Source organism: Aphelocoma coerulescens, chromosome 5 (assembly GCF_041296385.1).
Source record: "Aphelocoma coerulescens isolate FSJ_1873_10779 chromosome 5, UR_Acoe_1.0, whole genome shotgun sequence".
In the NCBI taxonomy this organism is placed as follows: Eukaryota; Metazoa; Chordata; class Aves; order Passeriformes; family Corvidae; genus Aphelocoma; species Aphelocoma coerulescens.
The window spans coordinates 57,865,168-57,881,045 of NC_091019.1; the positions used below are offsets into that span (position 1 = coordinate 57,865,168).

Genomic DNA, 15,878 nt, shown 5'->3' on the forward strand with positions numbered 1-15,878 from the left:
ATTGATGTAGTTCAACCAATTCAGAGCATAAACACTTTCTGGGATGTGATCATTGGAATGAGTGTCATTCCTTCGAAGGGAATAACTAAGTTAATTTTATAGAAATATCTTCAAGGTATTTAAAACTTCTTATTTTTCTTAAGAGAGAGATGAGTAAAATTTCTCTGCTTGCTATATGAACTGTACAATGTTGGTAATTTTAGATGTCTGTGACCAGAATTGTTCACAATATTCTGGACAGCAATTTCCCCAACGTCATTAATTCACCCTTGCCCTTACAGAAGTATTTACTGATCAAACTTTAGATTGTGTTAGCCTTTCTCGTGGCTGTTAAATTGATGTGTTTTGCTTGTGATCAGCAACAGCACCAACCTTGTGGGTTGCTGAATCTCGGTTTCATTGTGAACTCATCTCCAAGGTTGTTTAAATCAGTTTTCCATTGTATTTGATGGTGCCTCTTAACTCCTTTCACAAACTTAATCATTATGGTTTGACATCCTGCGCCAAGGCTGCTGATACCAGTATTAAACAAGATTGGTCCCAAAATCTTGTCCTTGAAAAACTCTTACTCATTTATTTCCAACCTAATATCTCTTTAGCCATCTTTTTTAGGAAAAAAACCAATTCTGTGCACTTTTCAGCTTATCTAGTTGAAAAATTTCCATGCAGCCTCCTAGATGAGGCTTTGCAATAGTCCAGGTAGTCATATCTTGTGTTGTTTCCATAGGGTACAGTTAACTGTAGGAAAATATGTTGTATTTAATCCTTCTGTTTCCTTGGTTTTTCCCTGCCAGTTTCGAGTTCAGGAATTTTATGATAAATTGGAAAAAAAAAATTGTCTGATCATTTCTAAACCCTGCTCTTCTGTTCTGTTCTTGGTAGATGCTAGGAACCTGTGCTGCAAGAATGCACTTTTTTTCTTTCTTTTAAAAACCTGCTTCTTGTAAGAATTTCAGGATCATATTATCAGCCTGGCCTCAGCCAGATGGCACTTAGCTTTCTGAATTTGTGACTTCCTGCTTTACACACTTGCTCCTGCTGCCTGTCCTGTCTTTGTTCCTATTTTTTTTTTCTATCTTATGTATCAAAACCTAAATTAAATGCTTAGTTTGGGGAGTTACACTTAAATGAGTTTTCATCTCTACTGTGTTCTTGCTGGTTTTGAACCCCACTAAATCTTCTTGTTATCTGTGTCTCTGTTCTGAATGTCCTTTTAAGTGACCATGTCAGTTTTGCTTTATGGCAATTCCTTCTTTATATCTCTGTGCTGAGGAGCTTCCAAATCTTGAAGCAGATCAGCACTTTTCTGTCACTTCCTGGGAGGAGGAGATGTTTGTTTAAGCATTCTTTTAGGATAGTTGCTCGTCTCCTTGCATCTGGAGTCCTCCCTGTGAATTTTCCTGTTGCCTGAGATGAAGATTTCATGTTTCCAACTGGAGTAAGTTCTAGGACTCTTTTTCATTTCCATTTTTAGTGTGTCTGTAGGACGCATGATGAGAGCCCATCTTCAAATTACAGCAAGGAAGAAATGTTTAGCCCTTCTGGGGATGATCAGAACATCAGCCTAACTTGAGGGGGTTGAATTGTATTGCAGGGAGTGCATGACCAGAGATTAGCTTCACTGCATTAGAGCTGGTGTTTGGACACACCATCCTTCTTGATCCTCTGCCTAGGAGAGTGTTATTTGTAGGCTGTCTGCCCTTTTGAAACCACAAGTCTTCATTGTCAATCTCCTTTTCTTAATTCTTTGACTGCAATCCATGTTATTTCTGTTGTAGTTTTATCAAAGGGTGTTTCCTCTGACAAGTTTTTTGTACTTGCCAAAATGACTCTAAAAGATAAGACTACCTTCTGCTCCTACTGAGGTGGCCAAAATTATTATGGATCCTTCTGTTCATTGAAGACGTGTGTTCAGTTAATAGCCAGGGAGTTGAAGTTTCCCAGTGAGGCTGAATTCTTTCAGAATCCAAGTCTGACTCCAAGGAATCTATTGTCATCTTCTTTCTGTTCTTCTATTGGAAAAAGTGAAATTTAAGAGGGAGAAAACATTCTGAATAGTAGCAGTTTGGTCAATTTTCTCAGTGTCCCAACTTCTGATTTCTTTAACTCCCTTATTCAAATAATGTAGGAGGAATGTTTTAAGTCATGTTATTGTGAATGGTGAAAGCAAACTCAGTTTTAATTCTACTAACGATTTCACACAGAGTATCATGGCTGATGCAGCGGTGTAATAGTGTAGGTGGACTTGCATTCCTCCAGCATTGGCCCTAGCTCACAGTACTTGAAACCATTCAAAATGCACTTTATGTAAAAAGAGCAAAGTTTCTGCTTTGAAAGGCAATTCAGTGTTTTATTAACTGTACTTTAAAAATTCTCCATTTAACTTTCTCAGCCTTGTCAGAACTACTCTTGAGGGCTGGCTGCCTTTGCCTGTGATTTGGAAACCTTATCAAGGCACCTGAAGTTGTTCCCTGTTCTGATGATGGGTTCAAGTTCTCAAAGTCCATGTTAACACATTGTACCCTCAGTGTTCATGTGGATAGGAATTCTCTAAATTCATCCTGCCCTTAAGGCTATAATTAGTGCACTGAACATGCCTGAGAGTCTGTCTTTTGAAAGACTGAGGTCTGTACCTTCCCTGTATCCTGAGGGCTGAATTTGTTTGACAGTGTCAGTGACCTTTCTGGTCATCTAGCACCAAGTGCACCCTGAGAGAGGTGAGCTGGTTTTGCAGAAACACAGTACCTTAAGACTTTGTGGGTTCAAAGAAGTTTACATCTTTCAAAGATTGGCCAGAATGGTACAGCCCAGAACACAAATGCAACCTTTTCTGAGTGGAATGCATTTGCCAAGGGAACAGCCTTGGGTAGTCTTGGAACACCAGGTCGCTTTCAAATAACATTATCTGCTTTTGACAAAGGCAGTGGTCACTACATCCAGCATGGAATTATAAGAGATTGCAGGAAGCAAATAGCTTTGAGCTATTGTCACAAAGTTAACAACAGGTGTAAAGGTAGAGATAAAAATCTTTCTTGGTTTCGAACACAGCTGCTAATATAAAAATACCTATTGCTTAATGTTTTTCTCTCTTGTTTGTATTTTTGAAGTGATTTCTCAAGGTTTTGCAATGGAATTTTGCCTTGGGAAATAGTGATCTTTAATATCAGTAGCTTGCCTTAGAAGAAAATACTCCCCAAAATAAAAGCATTCTTAAATGGCTCCTCAGTCATGTCTCATCATATCTTGCATCTAGAAGAGCTCAAAATAAGTCTTGAATATCAGTTTCAGAAAACACCATATCCATTATATAATTCCGTGATGCACTCAAGCGTTGAACACTGTTCCCTTTACCCCCTCCATCGTGATGATCCATCCCTGTGTTTTTGCACTTGAATTTAGGGATATAAATTGGCTTTGATGTAAGATATTCTTTATTCCATATGTCACCAACCCCAAGTTAATGAGGTGACAAAGATAGCAGAAAGTGATGCAGGGATATGGGAGCTGTGGCATGGGAAGGAGCAGCGTCTACTGTTTGAGCCAAAAATTGAAGGGGAGTTGAAAGCCTTTGCTTTGCACCAGTGAGGTATTATAATCAGCTGAGTTGCAGCATCTTGCCTCTTTGAGAGGCACCATCTCCTTCTGTAGAGCTTCTTCTGGTATGTTTAGTCTCTAATTTAGAAAGGAAAAATACCAATTGGCAAGTAATTCTAGAAAGATTCTCATTTCCTGTTCTACCTCATCCAATATCCAAATTGCATTGCACTGAAGTCTCTGTTGCTTATTCATTCATTGCTTCAAATCTTCAGGTTCTGACCAGTTAGCATGGTACAGAATTTCTCTTTTGCTTATTTTGTGATTTTTTTTTTTTTTTTTTTTTTGGTTCTTTAATATTTCTGTGCAGCATTTACTGAAAAGATGAGAACAAGTAAAGGAATGTATTTACCCAAAGTGTTGTACTACAGCCAACGTGTTTTTGTTGATTCCCAAGTGTTATTTTTTTTAATACCCATCAGGGAGCAAATTGACACAAATATTTAGTGAATTTCCAAAGATGAACTTACTTCTTGCCAAATTTTTGTGGAAATGCTTTCAATATGCTCTGAAATCTCTGTTTTTAGAAACTGCCAATGCCCAGTCACTACTGTGTAATCTGTTGTGTAATTATACTGTGTAAATATTATCTGTAGGCACACTGCTCTCTATCGGGACACTGTCTGATGGTGGAGCTTCCACTGCCATGAGTGTGATGGTCTTAATGTCAAGTAAAAGACTCAGCGAGCTTCTCTTCTTAATATTCTTAAAATACCAGGGTTTTTCCACTCTCCTGCTTCTAGTTTAAATACAAGTACATAATTTGCAGAAGGAACTTAGGCATTTTTTGTGTAATTTTCATGTTTTCCATTTCTGTTACTGGATTTGAGCATGTTGTAATAACGCAGCATTGTTCCTGTGGAAAATACTGATCATGAACTCTTCCTTTAGGTTGCCATAAAAATAATTGACAAAACACAGCTGAACCCAACTAGTCTACAAAAGGTATGTTTTTACATTTAATCTTTCAACTGTACTATAACTTGTTCACTTCCCCAGCTCCTTCCATTAACCCTGAATGCCTGTGCAGGAGAATCCGAAGCATTGCATACCTTTGCACACGTCTGACTACTGTATTTAATAGCTGGTTTTGTAACTGATATTTTTGACAACCCTGCAGTTGTTCAAGCTGAGCTCGTACAGAGCTGTAAACTGAGCAAACAGTGGTATTTGCCACTTCCTTTGTCTCCCAAGCAGAGCTGACTCTGTAGAGAGGACGTTTGTGGTTTGGTGTCATGCTCCCATGTCTCCTCCATGCCAGTCACCTTGTTAAACATAGAAATGCAAAACTTATGTTCTGTCGTCTTAAACTGGCCTTGAAAATACTGCCTGTGGACTGAAGGCCAGGCACTATCTGTGCCTTTTGTGTAGTTTGCAGCAGGAGAGGTGATGCAGTTGTATGAAACAAATTGGGCCATGGCTATTCTGGTTTCTTCCCTCTAGCTCTGAATGTTTAATGTGCTGTTACTGTTGTATCGCCTTATCTTTTTTAGTACAGAGTGATAAACCCTGCTCTTTCATTAAACAAGCCAGTCTGTTTGGGAGTCCATGCAGGAAGTACATTTAAATGTTACTTTTACTTGGGACTTCTCTAACTCTGTCCTTTTAAGTGCTGCAGTCAAAGGCTTCTTGTTTACTTTTGAGTACTTTGATAAAAACCCCCTTGAAATATTTCTGTTTGAACAAGAGAACACACAGAATTTACTTGCAAACAAAATGAAAGAAGGTAACTAGGGTAAACTGGAGAATATATTTTATGCAAATACTAAAGAGATCATGTGACTAGATGTTTTTATCAAGATTAATGGTGCAAAAGTAAATTGGAAAAACACACAATTTCTTACATTGTATTGGGCTGAGAGGCAAAGAGTAACCTGTAGAAGAAAGGCTCCATCACCCAAGCAGGTAGCAACTTTGTATGACTCTGTAGACCATGTAAAAGTAGATAATCTGGTTCCATTTTTCTCAGCTTAATCCCTGAGGTTATTGGTGGTTTCTGAGTAAGCAGGTTGAAAATAAAGTGCAAATTAGATAATGTGATGGATTAGATAAAATTTCTGTGGCAGATTGCAACTGGGAAAAAAAAAATGTTATATGCATGAAGGACTTGAAAGTGAAACAAAAGCTGTGTGATACGAAGGGGAAACATCAGGGTGTGGGAAGAATGGTCAGAGAGAAGTAAAGAGGCCATGTTTTCAGTTAAAAATGTAAAATCATTGTCCTTCAAATGGTGTTACTTGAGATTGGGCTGTAATGCCAGTTAGAGCTCATATCAGGGTACAGTACAAACCTTTTACAAGTCACAGGTGTTCACTTGATAAAGCCACAAGCTGGAAGTGTACATGATGGGCCTTTGATAACTGGGTTTCAGCCAGCTCAGTGTCCACTCATGGCTCCATCTCTGTTGTAATTTAATTTTTATTTATAGTTTATAAAATTAGACTATAAAGTGTGATTTGTAGTATGATCTTGTCAATCACTGGATTTCTTAACTGGGAGTCTGGAAGAATAGTACAAAATAGCAGGGTAAATATCAGATCAGATTTGTGGGGTGAAATTGCTAATATGCTTTCCTCTCTAAGCTCATTTGTTATACAAGCACAGAAAAAATTTAGCAAGATATGTCAATTTTCAATTCAAAAACTGAAAGCAGTTTTATTAAAATTAAATGCCTGCTTGCCATAGTAAGCAGAGTGAATGCACAACGTGTTGCTTGCCAGCTTTGCCTGACCAAGGCTTTTTATTTTGCAAGCCTTTGCCCCTTTCCCCCCAGCACAGCTGGCATGCTGCACCCTCAGTGCCTTTGGAGCCAACTGCACACGCGACCTGTGGATGCAGGGGAAGCTAAGATGGAAGTGCTTCTGATCTTGCACTTCTGGAGAGAGAGATAAAATATTTGAGGTATGGTGGGGAGGGAAGGGCTGTGCCCAGAAGAGGGTGTGGTGTACAGTGTCTCAGCTGCGGTGTAGCTGCATACCCGAGTCATCCTTAGGTGGGGAAACAAATGCTGATTAAAGGCTGCCAGTTCTGACTTCTTTGTGTTCCATCTTCCACATCGATGCTTCAGCTGCCAGGAAGAAGTTAACCTTGTTAAGGACTTGCTTTGCTTTCCGGAGCAGTAATTCTTGGTATGCCCTCGCTGCAGCCCTGACAGCTCGATAGATACTGGTACTTGGCAGTGCAGCTCTTCAGAAGGGTCGGGTTTCTTGTCTGCTGCTGAGGAAGTTCTGTGGCAGCCACGTGCAGCTACTCTTTACTGTTGTTCTAGGACCTAATTTCTGCTCTGCTGCTCTTGCTTAGTGAAGAGGAAGCTGTAACCGGTACTTCCCGGCTTTGAAAGAAAAGGGAATTCTTAGAGGTTTTTTCCCATGCTGGTGGTGTTAGTCATAATCCCTGTTCTCCACAAATGGACTTGTGTACGCAGTTCCAGTGAGTATTGGTCTCACTGCAAACAAGTGCTGATGCTACAGAGTTCACTTCCTCCTAGACAAAAAAAAAAATAGTTGTGTTTTTTTTTCCTTTTGAGTTAGCAATGCCATTATATGCAAGGGTTTTTTTAGCAAGCCTGTGTAATAGCACTAAATCACTTTTCATTTTCCTGTTTTAGAACTTGGCTCCTCAGCCAAATATTTTTGTTTATTATGTGCAGATGTTTTGCCACTTACTTGTGCAATATTTATTGTTAAAGCATTTGAGGGTTCTTAAACATCAGTTTTAACATGGTTCATGTCCTTTCTGACCATGGGTCAATCAGTGTTTTAAGAACTGCAAGAGAAGGATGAGAATTTAAAATGCTCAGGCTTTTCTGTTTGTAATGTGTACCCCTTTCTGTTTTCAAGTTGTGCTTAGTTTGAGGCAAACTCATATTGTGTGAAGGCTTTTTGCTTGAGGCTCTTTATTATATGTAGGGCATATTTCAGTGAGCAGTTACCAGGAGAAGCCTAATACACAGGTCAGGCTTGAGCTGGCTTGGAACAACATCCTGTGAAAAGCTTCCTCCTTTAAGAGAGGTGACCAGGAGAGGTTGGTGCTCTGCAGCTGGCACTGACTCAGTTTTTAGAAAACTTTTTCAGTATTTTTAAAATAATTTGTTATTGACAGTCTTGTGATAGCTACTGCAGGATCACTTCTAGTCTGTCTTTTGCTGTGTTCAAAGAGAGTTGGCCTAAAAGAACCAGCTTCCATTGCTGGTTCATTGGGGTTTTTTTTTTCAGTTTTTTGGCTCCCAGCATTAATTAAATGTCATTCTTTTCCTGTATCTGACATGGCTTACACTCAAAGGACCAGACCACAACAAAGCTGAAAGCCATTTGTTTGGCAGACTAGGGATGTTTGTCTTTGCCTAGAAACATTTGTAGAGCTCCTGTTGACGGAAAATGAGCTGTTCAACAAGCTGGAAGTAGTTTTTAGTATCGGTATTAGAAATTAAACTGATGAGAACTGTTTTCAGTTGTTTGTCTGCCTTTATAGTCTCATTATGACAAGTAAGTTCCTAAAACTAAGAAAATCATTTTCTGTATTGAGAACCTTTGTGTTACATTTTCTGATATTATACCTTGTTCTGTCTCCCTGTGGGCAGGGAACCTCAGAGGTGTGAGGTTTTATCATACCTGGCTGTTTGCAATGAATTTTATTGTGTGATGATAGTTGCTACCTCATTTCCTAGAATCTGATGAACATAATATTTTGGGGGAAGGAAATCTGTAAAACTTTTATCCAGCATACTTTGGGAAAGTTGTATGATGTTTTACATTTTATTTCTCTATCAGAAATAGACTATAATACATTTTACAATGTCAGGCATTTCCAGATATCCCCATCTGTGTCAAAATGTGACCTATAACAGATAAACTGAGTAAGGGAGCACAATCTGAAGTGCATTTATCCAACTGAAATTACAATTTGGTGGTGGTTGTATGCTATTCTCAAGTATTTTTATTTTTAATTTCCTCTGAGATAAAAATAGTCTGTTTTTTAAAAGAGCTTGTTCCTAGTCACCCACTTGAACAAATGGCTCATAATGTAGAAGCTGCTTTTTGGCATGCTTCATTCGGGTTAGTAAAGCAGAGTAGTCATTTTGTGGACCAGTGTTTTGGTGAGGGTCTGACCCAGTAGGCTTTATCTGGGCATTGGGGGTGGAAGATATCAGATATCAACAGAGAGTGAATTAAGCAAACTCTCTTCAAAATTGTAAAAACTGATAAAAGGCTTTCAGTTACTTAAGCTGTGATTAAAAGTATTAATGGAGTATTCAGAATATATTATACACCAGTTTAGCTGAAATGAATGAAAAGCAAGAAAAAAATAGCTGTATATTCAACTGCTTTTAAATTTCTGATGATCAAGAGAGAGGTGATGTAGTCTACCCTGTCTAATCACATATGAAAAAGCTCCAGAAATAACATCGTTTAAAAAAGAAAAGAAGGCAATTTTACCTCTCTGGAGGATAAAGAAAATGTGCATGCAGAGGTTTTGAAGCTATTTTGCATGGCCAATAATTTACTTGATCAATCAATCATGATTTCATTTAAACAGCTTGTCATCTAGCAAAGTGTCAGGCATAGACCTGGAAAACAAGATAATTAAAAGCATTTGGAAAACTGTTTGTTTTTCTCTCTGTGTTCAGGTAGTGTGCCAATCCCTGCTGTGGCTGTAGCAGGGAGAAGGTCTCCTGGGCAGCACCGTGAGGATTGCTCCCCAGATGTTGGCCTTTGCAGAAACTCTGTGATTCTGAAATATCAGACAGCAGAGAATGGTTAGAACAACCGGTCTTCAAATTGTGAATTTCTCCTATTGATTTATTTAAAACTCACCCTTTGCATTTTCTTTTATTAAAAATCACAAAGGTGTAAGGATTTTGTTTTTCTGTTTGTTTCTAATGTTTCACCTTCTTTTTTTTTCTATTACAAAGTTTCACCTTTTTTTTTTGCTTTTATTGAGTAAATACACCTACAAGTTTTTGAGTTGTTACTAATATGTGTAGACATACCAAATTTCTTCACTTTATCTGAAAGCTGACCTGAGGCAAATCTTGCAGCAGCACTTTTTCTTCCTTACTGTTAATAAAAATGCTGCTATCATCCCATATTTACAAAACTCTTGGGTTTTTTCCTATGTCTGCATTCCCTTGGAGCTGTGGACTTCTATTCTGCTTCAGTCTCTTTACATTAAGTTCAGTATGATCTGTTAGGTTACTGATATTCCTGTAAAATTTTTTGTTAGGTTTCTAATGAAACCTCTTGATTACTCCCACTTTCTGAAGCATGCTGTTAGAAGGTAATTGACACTGAAGAACATCAGCCCTCTGGACTCTTGGGCTGGCATGGGGGAGCTGCAGAAGGAGAACAGCTACACACTCAACCACCATGTAGTGTACTGCATAAAAAGAAAATTCTTTGGTTGTCTGAATACAAGAGTATTTGTGCTTCAAGTTTTTTGTAATAATATTTTATCTTGGAATCACTTTGAATTAATGTATTTACCAGCTTTGTTAAAAGCAATGTTTTATACTGCAGTAACACCACCTGTGGCATTTTTTTAGTTACAAATTTATGTGTTTCTTACAATGGTCTTTTGCAGAAGAGTTTTGAGGGGTGAAAATAATTAACAACTGATCAGTCATGACTTTGCTTTCATTTGTAGTTTGTTAAATGTCACTCCATATTTTCATTCAATTGTAGAAGGACAGTTTGCTCTGTGTGACAGGCAAAGTTGAAATCTTCAGAAATAGTTACTCAAGCAAAGCCCTCTTGCTCAAAACATGAATATTGGCAGTGGGAAAGGGACAGACAGGACATGGAACATGACCATATCCTTAAAATCAGTACAATATCTCTGGATTTAGGACAGGGGATATCATGTCATGCTGCAGCTTGAAATGGGCAGTTGTCCCTCACCACCATCCTGCTGGGGTGGGCTAGAGATGGAGTGCTTTTATATGGGGGAGTTGTGTTTTTTGTGAGATTTTTCTGTTAAATAATTCCTGCACCACATGTGTCAGTCAGGGTTAACACCAGTGCTTGCATAAAGGGAAACAGCACGATGGGATCAGGAAAACACCATTTGTGTTCTGCCCTATTAATTTTGGCAAGTACGTTCAGCGTGTTGCACTGGCTGGGCAGGCTTGAGACTGTGTCTGGCAGTGACTCAGTGGAGCTGTGCTGGCAGACCCAGGACTAGATGCTGCTGTGCCACAGTTGCCTTGCAGGAATGCTTCTGAAGGCCTGAGGGGTGGCTTTGTCTCCCCATCTCTCCTTAGAACTTGCTCCTTGCTGGTGTAGTTGGATAACACGATTTTTGCACAATATAAGCAGCTGGTTTTTCACCTGTGATCTGCTATTGTAGCACAGTAATTCCTGGGCTTTAGCAAAGTACTGAAGAATGCTGAATTCATACTGCAGTGGTCTTCTAAAGGTGTTCTGGTGGGGATTCACAAAAATTTGGAACTGTACTTTCTGTGAAGGGAGTGAAAGATGTGTGAGATGTACTGGTCAGCAGGAAGCTGCCTGGGCTCACGATGGTCTTCTGACCCCAAAAGTCTGCAAACCACAGGGTTAAGGTCACTTCTTTTGTGAGCTGTCTGGAGTCCTTCGTGGGTGTTTTCAGGTTTTTGAGGGTTGATTTGTTTGGGAGGGGTGTTAAGCAGGCATTTAACTCTTGCCTTCAATAAGTGCATATTTCATGAACATCATTGAAACGCTAATAATGTTTTCCCTTTGTGTTTCAATAACTATACTGAAGTCATTGGTCTTTAAGAAGAATGGCTATTTGTTAGTGATTTCATTAACTTATTTCATGTTTTATGTTTATTTCAGCTCTTTAGAGAAGTAAGAATAATGAAGATCTTAAATCATCCAAATATAGGTATCTTGTTTCTTTCACATAATTTCCATCTCTGGAGAAGTTTTACCTTTTTCTCTGTTAAGATTGTTGTGGCATGAGTTTAAAAGATTCTTTTGCACTGGAGTGTAAATATACTGTAAAATAGCAGTAGTAAATGGTATTTCAGAACTCTGTGTTAAGAAAAACAAAATAAACTTTTTGGTTCCTTTGCACAGAACTGTTATTTGCATAGCTAACTGATAAATTTTCTCTTTTTGAGTAGAGTATTGATTTTTGACTGAATTCAGGGTCTCATTAAAAATTAGCATATACACCAAAACCAAGAAGTGGTCAAGAATTTTTTCAAGTTTATACCTTTAAATGATGTGGTATTGCAGACTGGCTGATAACTGATTTGTCACCACGTGTGTCAGTTCAGTGCACAAAAATGGCTATTGCCAATGCTCAGATCTGTGCATGTTCTGTTTAGTTATGTTCCTGTGTAACAGAAGCAAAGTATTGTTTCTTGAGAATGTTGTTCTGTATGAGTTGACCAAATGTGTTAACAGTATTTTCTACTTAGGAACATTAGACAGAAAGCTTCTTTAGAGTAAATAGTCTGATATTATCAAGTGACAAGCAAACAGTTTGGGTATTTTTCTCTCACAGAATTCTGTGGGGGGGTTAACATAATGCTTCTGCAGCTAGTTAACTGATGACTAAATGTCTTTCTTTTCTAGTGAAGCTATTTGAAGTCATTGAAACTGAAAAAACTCTCTATTTAATAATGGAATATGCAAGCGGCGGTAAGTACCTCTCTCTCCTGGAGTGACACACGTAAGCAAATTGCCAAGTGAGAGAAAGCACTTGTTTTCTTGAAAGTTTTGCTTTCTTTTTCAGCAAATATTTATGCCAAAGTAGTGTAAAATATTAAGCAAAATCTTAATATTCACTGGGACTTGTTTGGTCTACATAAATAATAAATGTAACTTGTAAAACCAGCTTCTAAACTTACTGCAACTTAGTAACATTTGCTTTGTTTTCACAAATTAATTGGGAATCTTTTCTTGGTCACTGATCGTTCCTGCCCCTAACAAATACTAACCTTCTCAATTTATTATATCAAGTTCTCGACCTCTGGTGTCCTGTTTTATATAAAATACTTGGTAAAAACATGTTCAGAAGAAACATTTCTGTGTTTCTTTAACTGTTGATTTCAAAAGCATGAGCACTGCAACTTCTGTTTTTAGATGTTGATGACATCTTACATCTCTTAATCACAGGCCTTCTACTGTCAACAATTGTTAGGTTTAGCCTTGTGCCATTTTAGGAGACTGTTACATGCTCTTCCTGATTGTGGAGGGGATGGAAAAGTGCACATCGTTAAGTGTCAGATATTTTCACCAGAGCCAGAGTTAAGGTATTGAGGCTTAAATTACTCCTTGCTGGCTAGAACTTAATATCACTCAGCTTGTCAGTGTGACCCTTGAGCACCAGCATCTGGGAATCTCAAACAGTTGAGACTTTAGTTTTAGGAAGGAGATAGACGTTTTTTTCAGAGAAAATTAGCAATTCAGACTCTGACATTAGAGTATGTGAAGTTTAATCAATTGCTACAAATAAGGCAAGATTCTGTGCCCACCTGTGGATTTTTTCCAGCAGCTTCCTAAATGCTCAGCCAAGATTTGCCTAAACAGGAACAGAGTGGGTATTATACCATTAAAATATTGGCTAGTACAGGTGTTTGTGGAGACACCTCTGTGCTGTTTGATGGTACTAAGCTTAAAAGTGAAGTCCTATTGCCATCTAGTGATTGGCTTCTAGGAGGTAGAAAGGCCAGTGGTTCCCTAAAGGAGTGAGGACCTTCATAGAGTGATAAGGGAGAGATAAATACTGTACTGGTCTAAAAGGCCAAGAGCACACCTTTTGATGTGTCATGCTGTGCAAGACAGGAATGGCTGGTAATCATAGTGACAGGCATCAGTTTCCTGTATTTTGTCTTTGTCAAGGTAGAGGTCATCATGATGCACATGAACTCTGGCTGCAGGATGAAAGACACTGTTGCTGCAGCTGCAACGCTTCACATAAATTGGGATAACTTTTTCCCCGGTGTCTTTTTCCCTGAATTATGAAGAAGTGTTCGGGTTTGCTGCTTCAAGGTTTTTTTAAGAAAACAGCTGTGAAATACAGCTGAGAGAGTTATTTGAGTTGAGTATTAAAGAATACACTGCAGAGGGAAGACTATTTTATAGGAAGTCCTGGCATTCCCTCAGATGGCTCAGTTGTTGCTTTTCCTGCGGTGTGACTCCTTTTTTTATTGCAATTTGGTGGAGTTGCTTCTTTTAAAAAAATAAATATGATGTTATTCAGCTCTTCCCTTGCAAGGTGGCTGTCGACAAAACCATGTTTCCTTGCTCAGTAGGGAATGTTTAAATATTTGAAGCACTTCTGAGGTTTTTATGGTTGTTGCATACTAGTAAGGAATTTTTAAAACTGTGTTATTATTCTGTGTTTGTAGTTCCTATGTACATGACTGTTGGTTTTTAGTAAAGAAAATCTCCCATGCTTTCACAAACATGTCAGTGTTTTATGGGCCAGTGGTCTGCACCTAAAGCTCAAACATTGTAGTCTGTATTGATGTGCTCTAAAATGACTGTATTGATTAAAGAGGAGAAAAATTGAAACACAGTAGATCTTCAGTAATCTCTAGTCATCCACAGCCACAAACAGTGGGCTTGTTCAGTGTATTTTACAGGTATGATGGTTGTGTGAGGGATTATATCGATGTGTCCTGCTGTGCTCATTCTTCTGACCTTTCTTGTGGATATCTCCTCCAAGCCTAGGTTAAAGCCAAGGTTTCTGATTTTGTTTAGAGCCATTTTATACACATGCACAAATTAAAATTTTACTGTTGGTATGATGGTTATTTACAGGTACCATCAACTGTTCTCATATATGAAGCTTTTTTTTTTCTGAAGCAAAAGAAACTCCTGTGAGAAAGTCTGTGAAGGGGTAGATGTCATCTTTGTTTACAAAACAGAAGTATGCTGCTCAGTTTCTATCCTAAGTAATTGGAAGGAAATGGTTTCCTTTGTGTATATCCAGTCACTCATTATTTTCTTGTAAAAGAGATGATGGTGTAGTAAATTGCACAGCAGTTGTGCTTGTTCTCTTGAGCTGTCCTGTAATCATAAACTTGAAGTACAGTCATTCCAGTGAAGCTGCCGTGGGCAGCTGCTGGAGAGGAATCTCTACATTCTGAAATTGGCATTAATGTATCTCGTTATTGAATTGTAGGGGAGGTGTTTGACTATCTGGTTGCACATGGAAGAATGAAGGAAAAGGAGGCTAGAGCTAAATTTAGACAGGTATGTATAACATTCTCATACATCAGCTTTCCCCTCACCCCTGTTTTTAATGCTGAAATGAGTAAAACAGCTGTCCTTTGCATTTGACTTACAGCAGTGTTCAGCATGTTGTGGGCCTGCAGCTCTGAGTAAGAAAAAACTTAGGTCACAGTAGTACTTTGAAGGAGTCAGTAGTCTGTTCAGTGGTACTGGTTTCCTTAGTGCTGAGTGCCAGGGTGTCCAGGAGTGCCAGAACACAGAGACTACTTGGTTTGGAAGTGTATTCCATTCCAAAATACATTTCCTCTAGGTTGATTTCATATGTCCTTAGCTCAGCAGGTCTGTAACATTTTGGAAGCTGTTCAAATGTAACAGGCTACAAACAGGCCAGTTTCAAAATGCAGACGGTGCATGTGATAAGGATCCATTCACATCCATCTGCTTAACGTGAGAAGATCCTGTTTAATAGTTGTTCTAAAAAGTCACAGAAAAGTCATTCCTAGACTTGCTAGTTTGGCTTTATTTATGATGGATAAGTTAGCCCTGCCAAGATGTTGGAATTACATTGATCTGTAAAAAGCATTTCCATTCTACAGTAAAGCAGTACTGAACATAACGAGATATTTTTGCATAACTAATTTAAATCGAAATGTCTGCTCTTGTGACATACAGAGTTTCAGATCTGACCAGTCTGATACACTTGTTTTCTGCTCTTGTGCAGAAATTTATGAATGCCTATTCCCTTTGATCACTTGGATAGCCTAGATAATGTTGTGGAAAATAATAAATGTCAAAATCATGCTCCAGCTTAGTGACACTTCAAAATAACAAGTAGGGACAAGAGTGGTTTTTTGAATGGTATGTAGGGGTTTTAAACTGCTGGATTATGGCAGTGATGTGTCAGTCAGTTTCCATGTTGGAAGGGGAGGCTCTGATAGTTTCACTTCTTAAGCACACTCATACATAAAAGAAATTTGATATAAGATATGAGACTTCCAGGAACTAAATTATTAACTTTCCTTTGTTTTCTCTCATCTCTTTAAGTCTTGTATTTACCCTTTTTAATCTTTTGGGGGGAAAAACCCGCACCAAAACCACCACCACCAAGCAAACAAA

At 38.4% G+C, this 15,878-nt stretch overlaps 1 protein-coding gene across 10 annotated transcripts in view; it reads left to right on the forward strand.

Moving 5' to 3' along the window:
- The window catches only part of MARK3 (microtubule affinity regulating kinase 3), a 60,835-nt gene that overhangs the window by 14,786 nt on the left and 30,171 nt on the right, over positions 1 to 15,878 (forward strand). For all 10 annotated transcript variants that reach the window (XM_069018352.1, XM_069018354.1, XM_069018356.1 and 7 more), the window contains 4 exons: positions 4,486 to 4,539; positions 11,409 to 11,457; positions 12,156 to 12,221; positions 14,713 to 14,783. In XM_069018352.1, the coding sequence (XP_068874453.1) occupies positions 4,486 to 4,539; positions 11,409 to 11,457; positions 12,156 to 12,221; positions 14,713 to 14,783 (240 nt within the window). The remainder of the gene's footprint in view (positions 1 to 4,485; positions 4,540 to 11,408; positions 11,458 to 12,155; positions 12,222 to 14,712; positions 14,784 to 15,878) is intronic.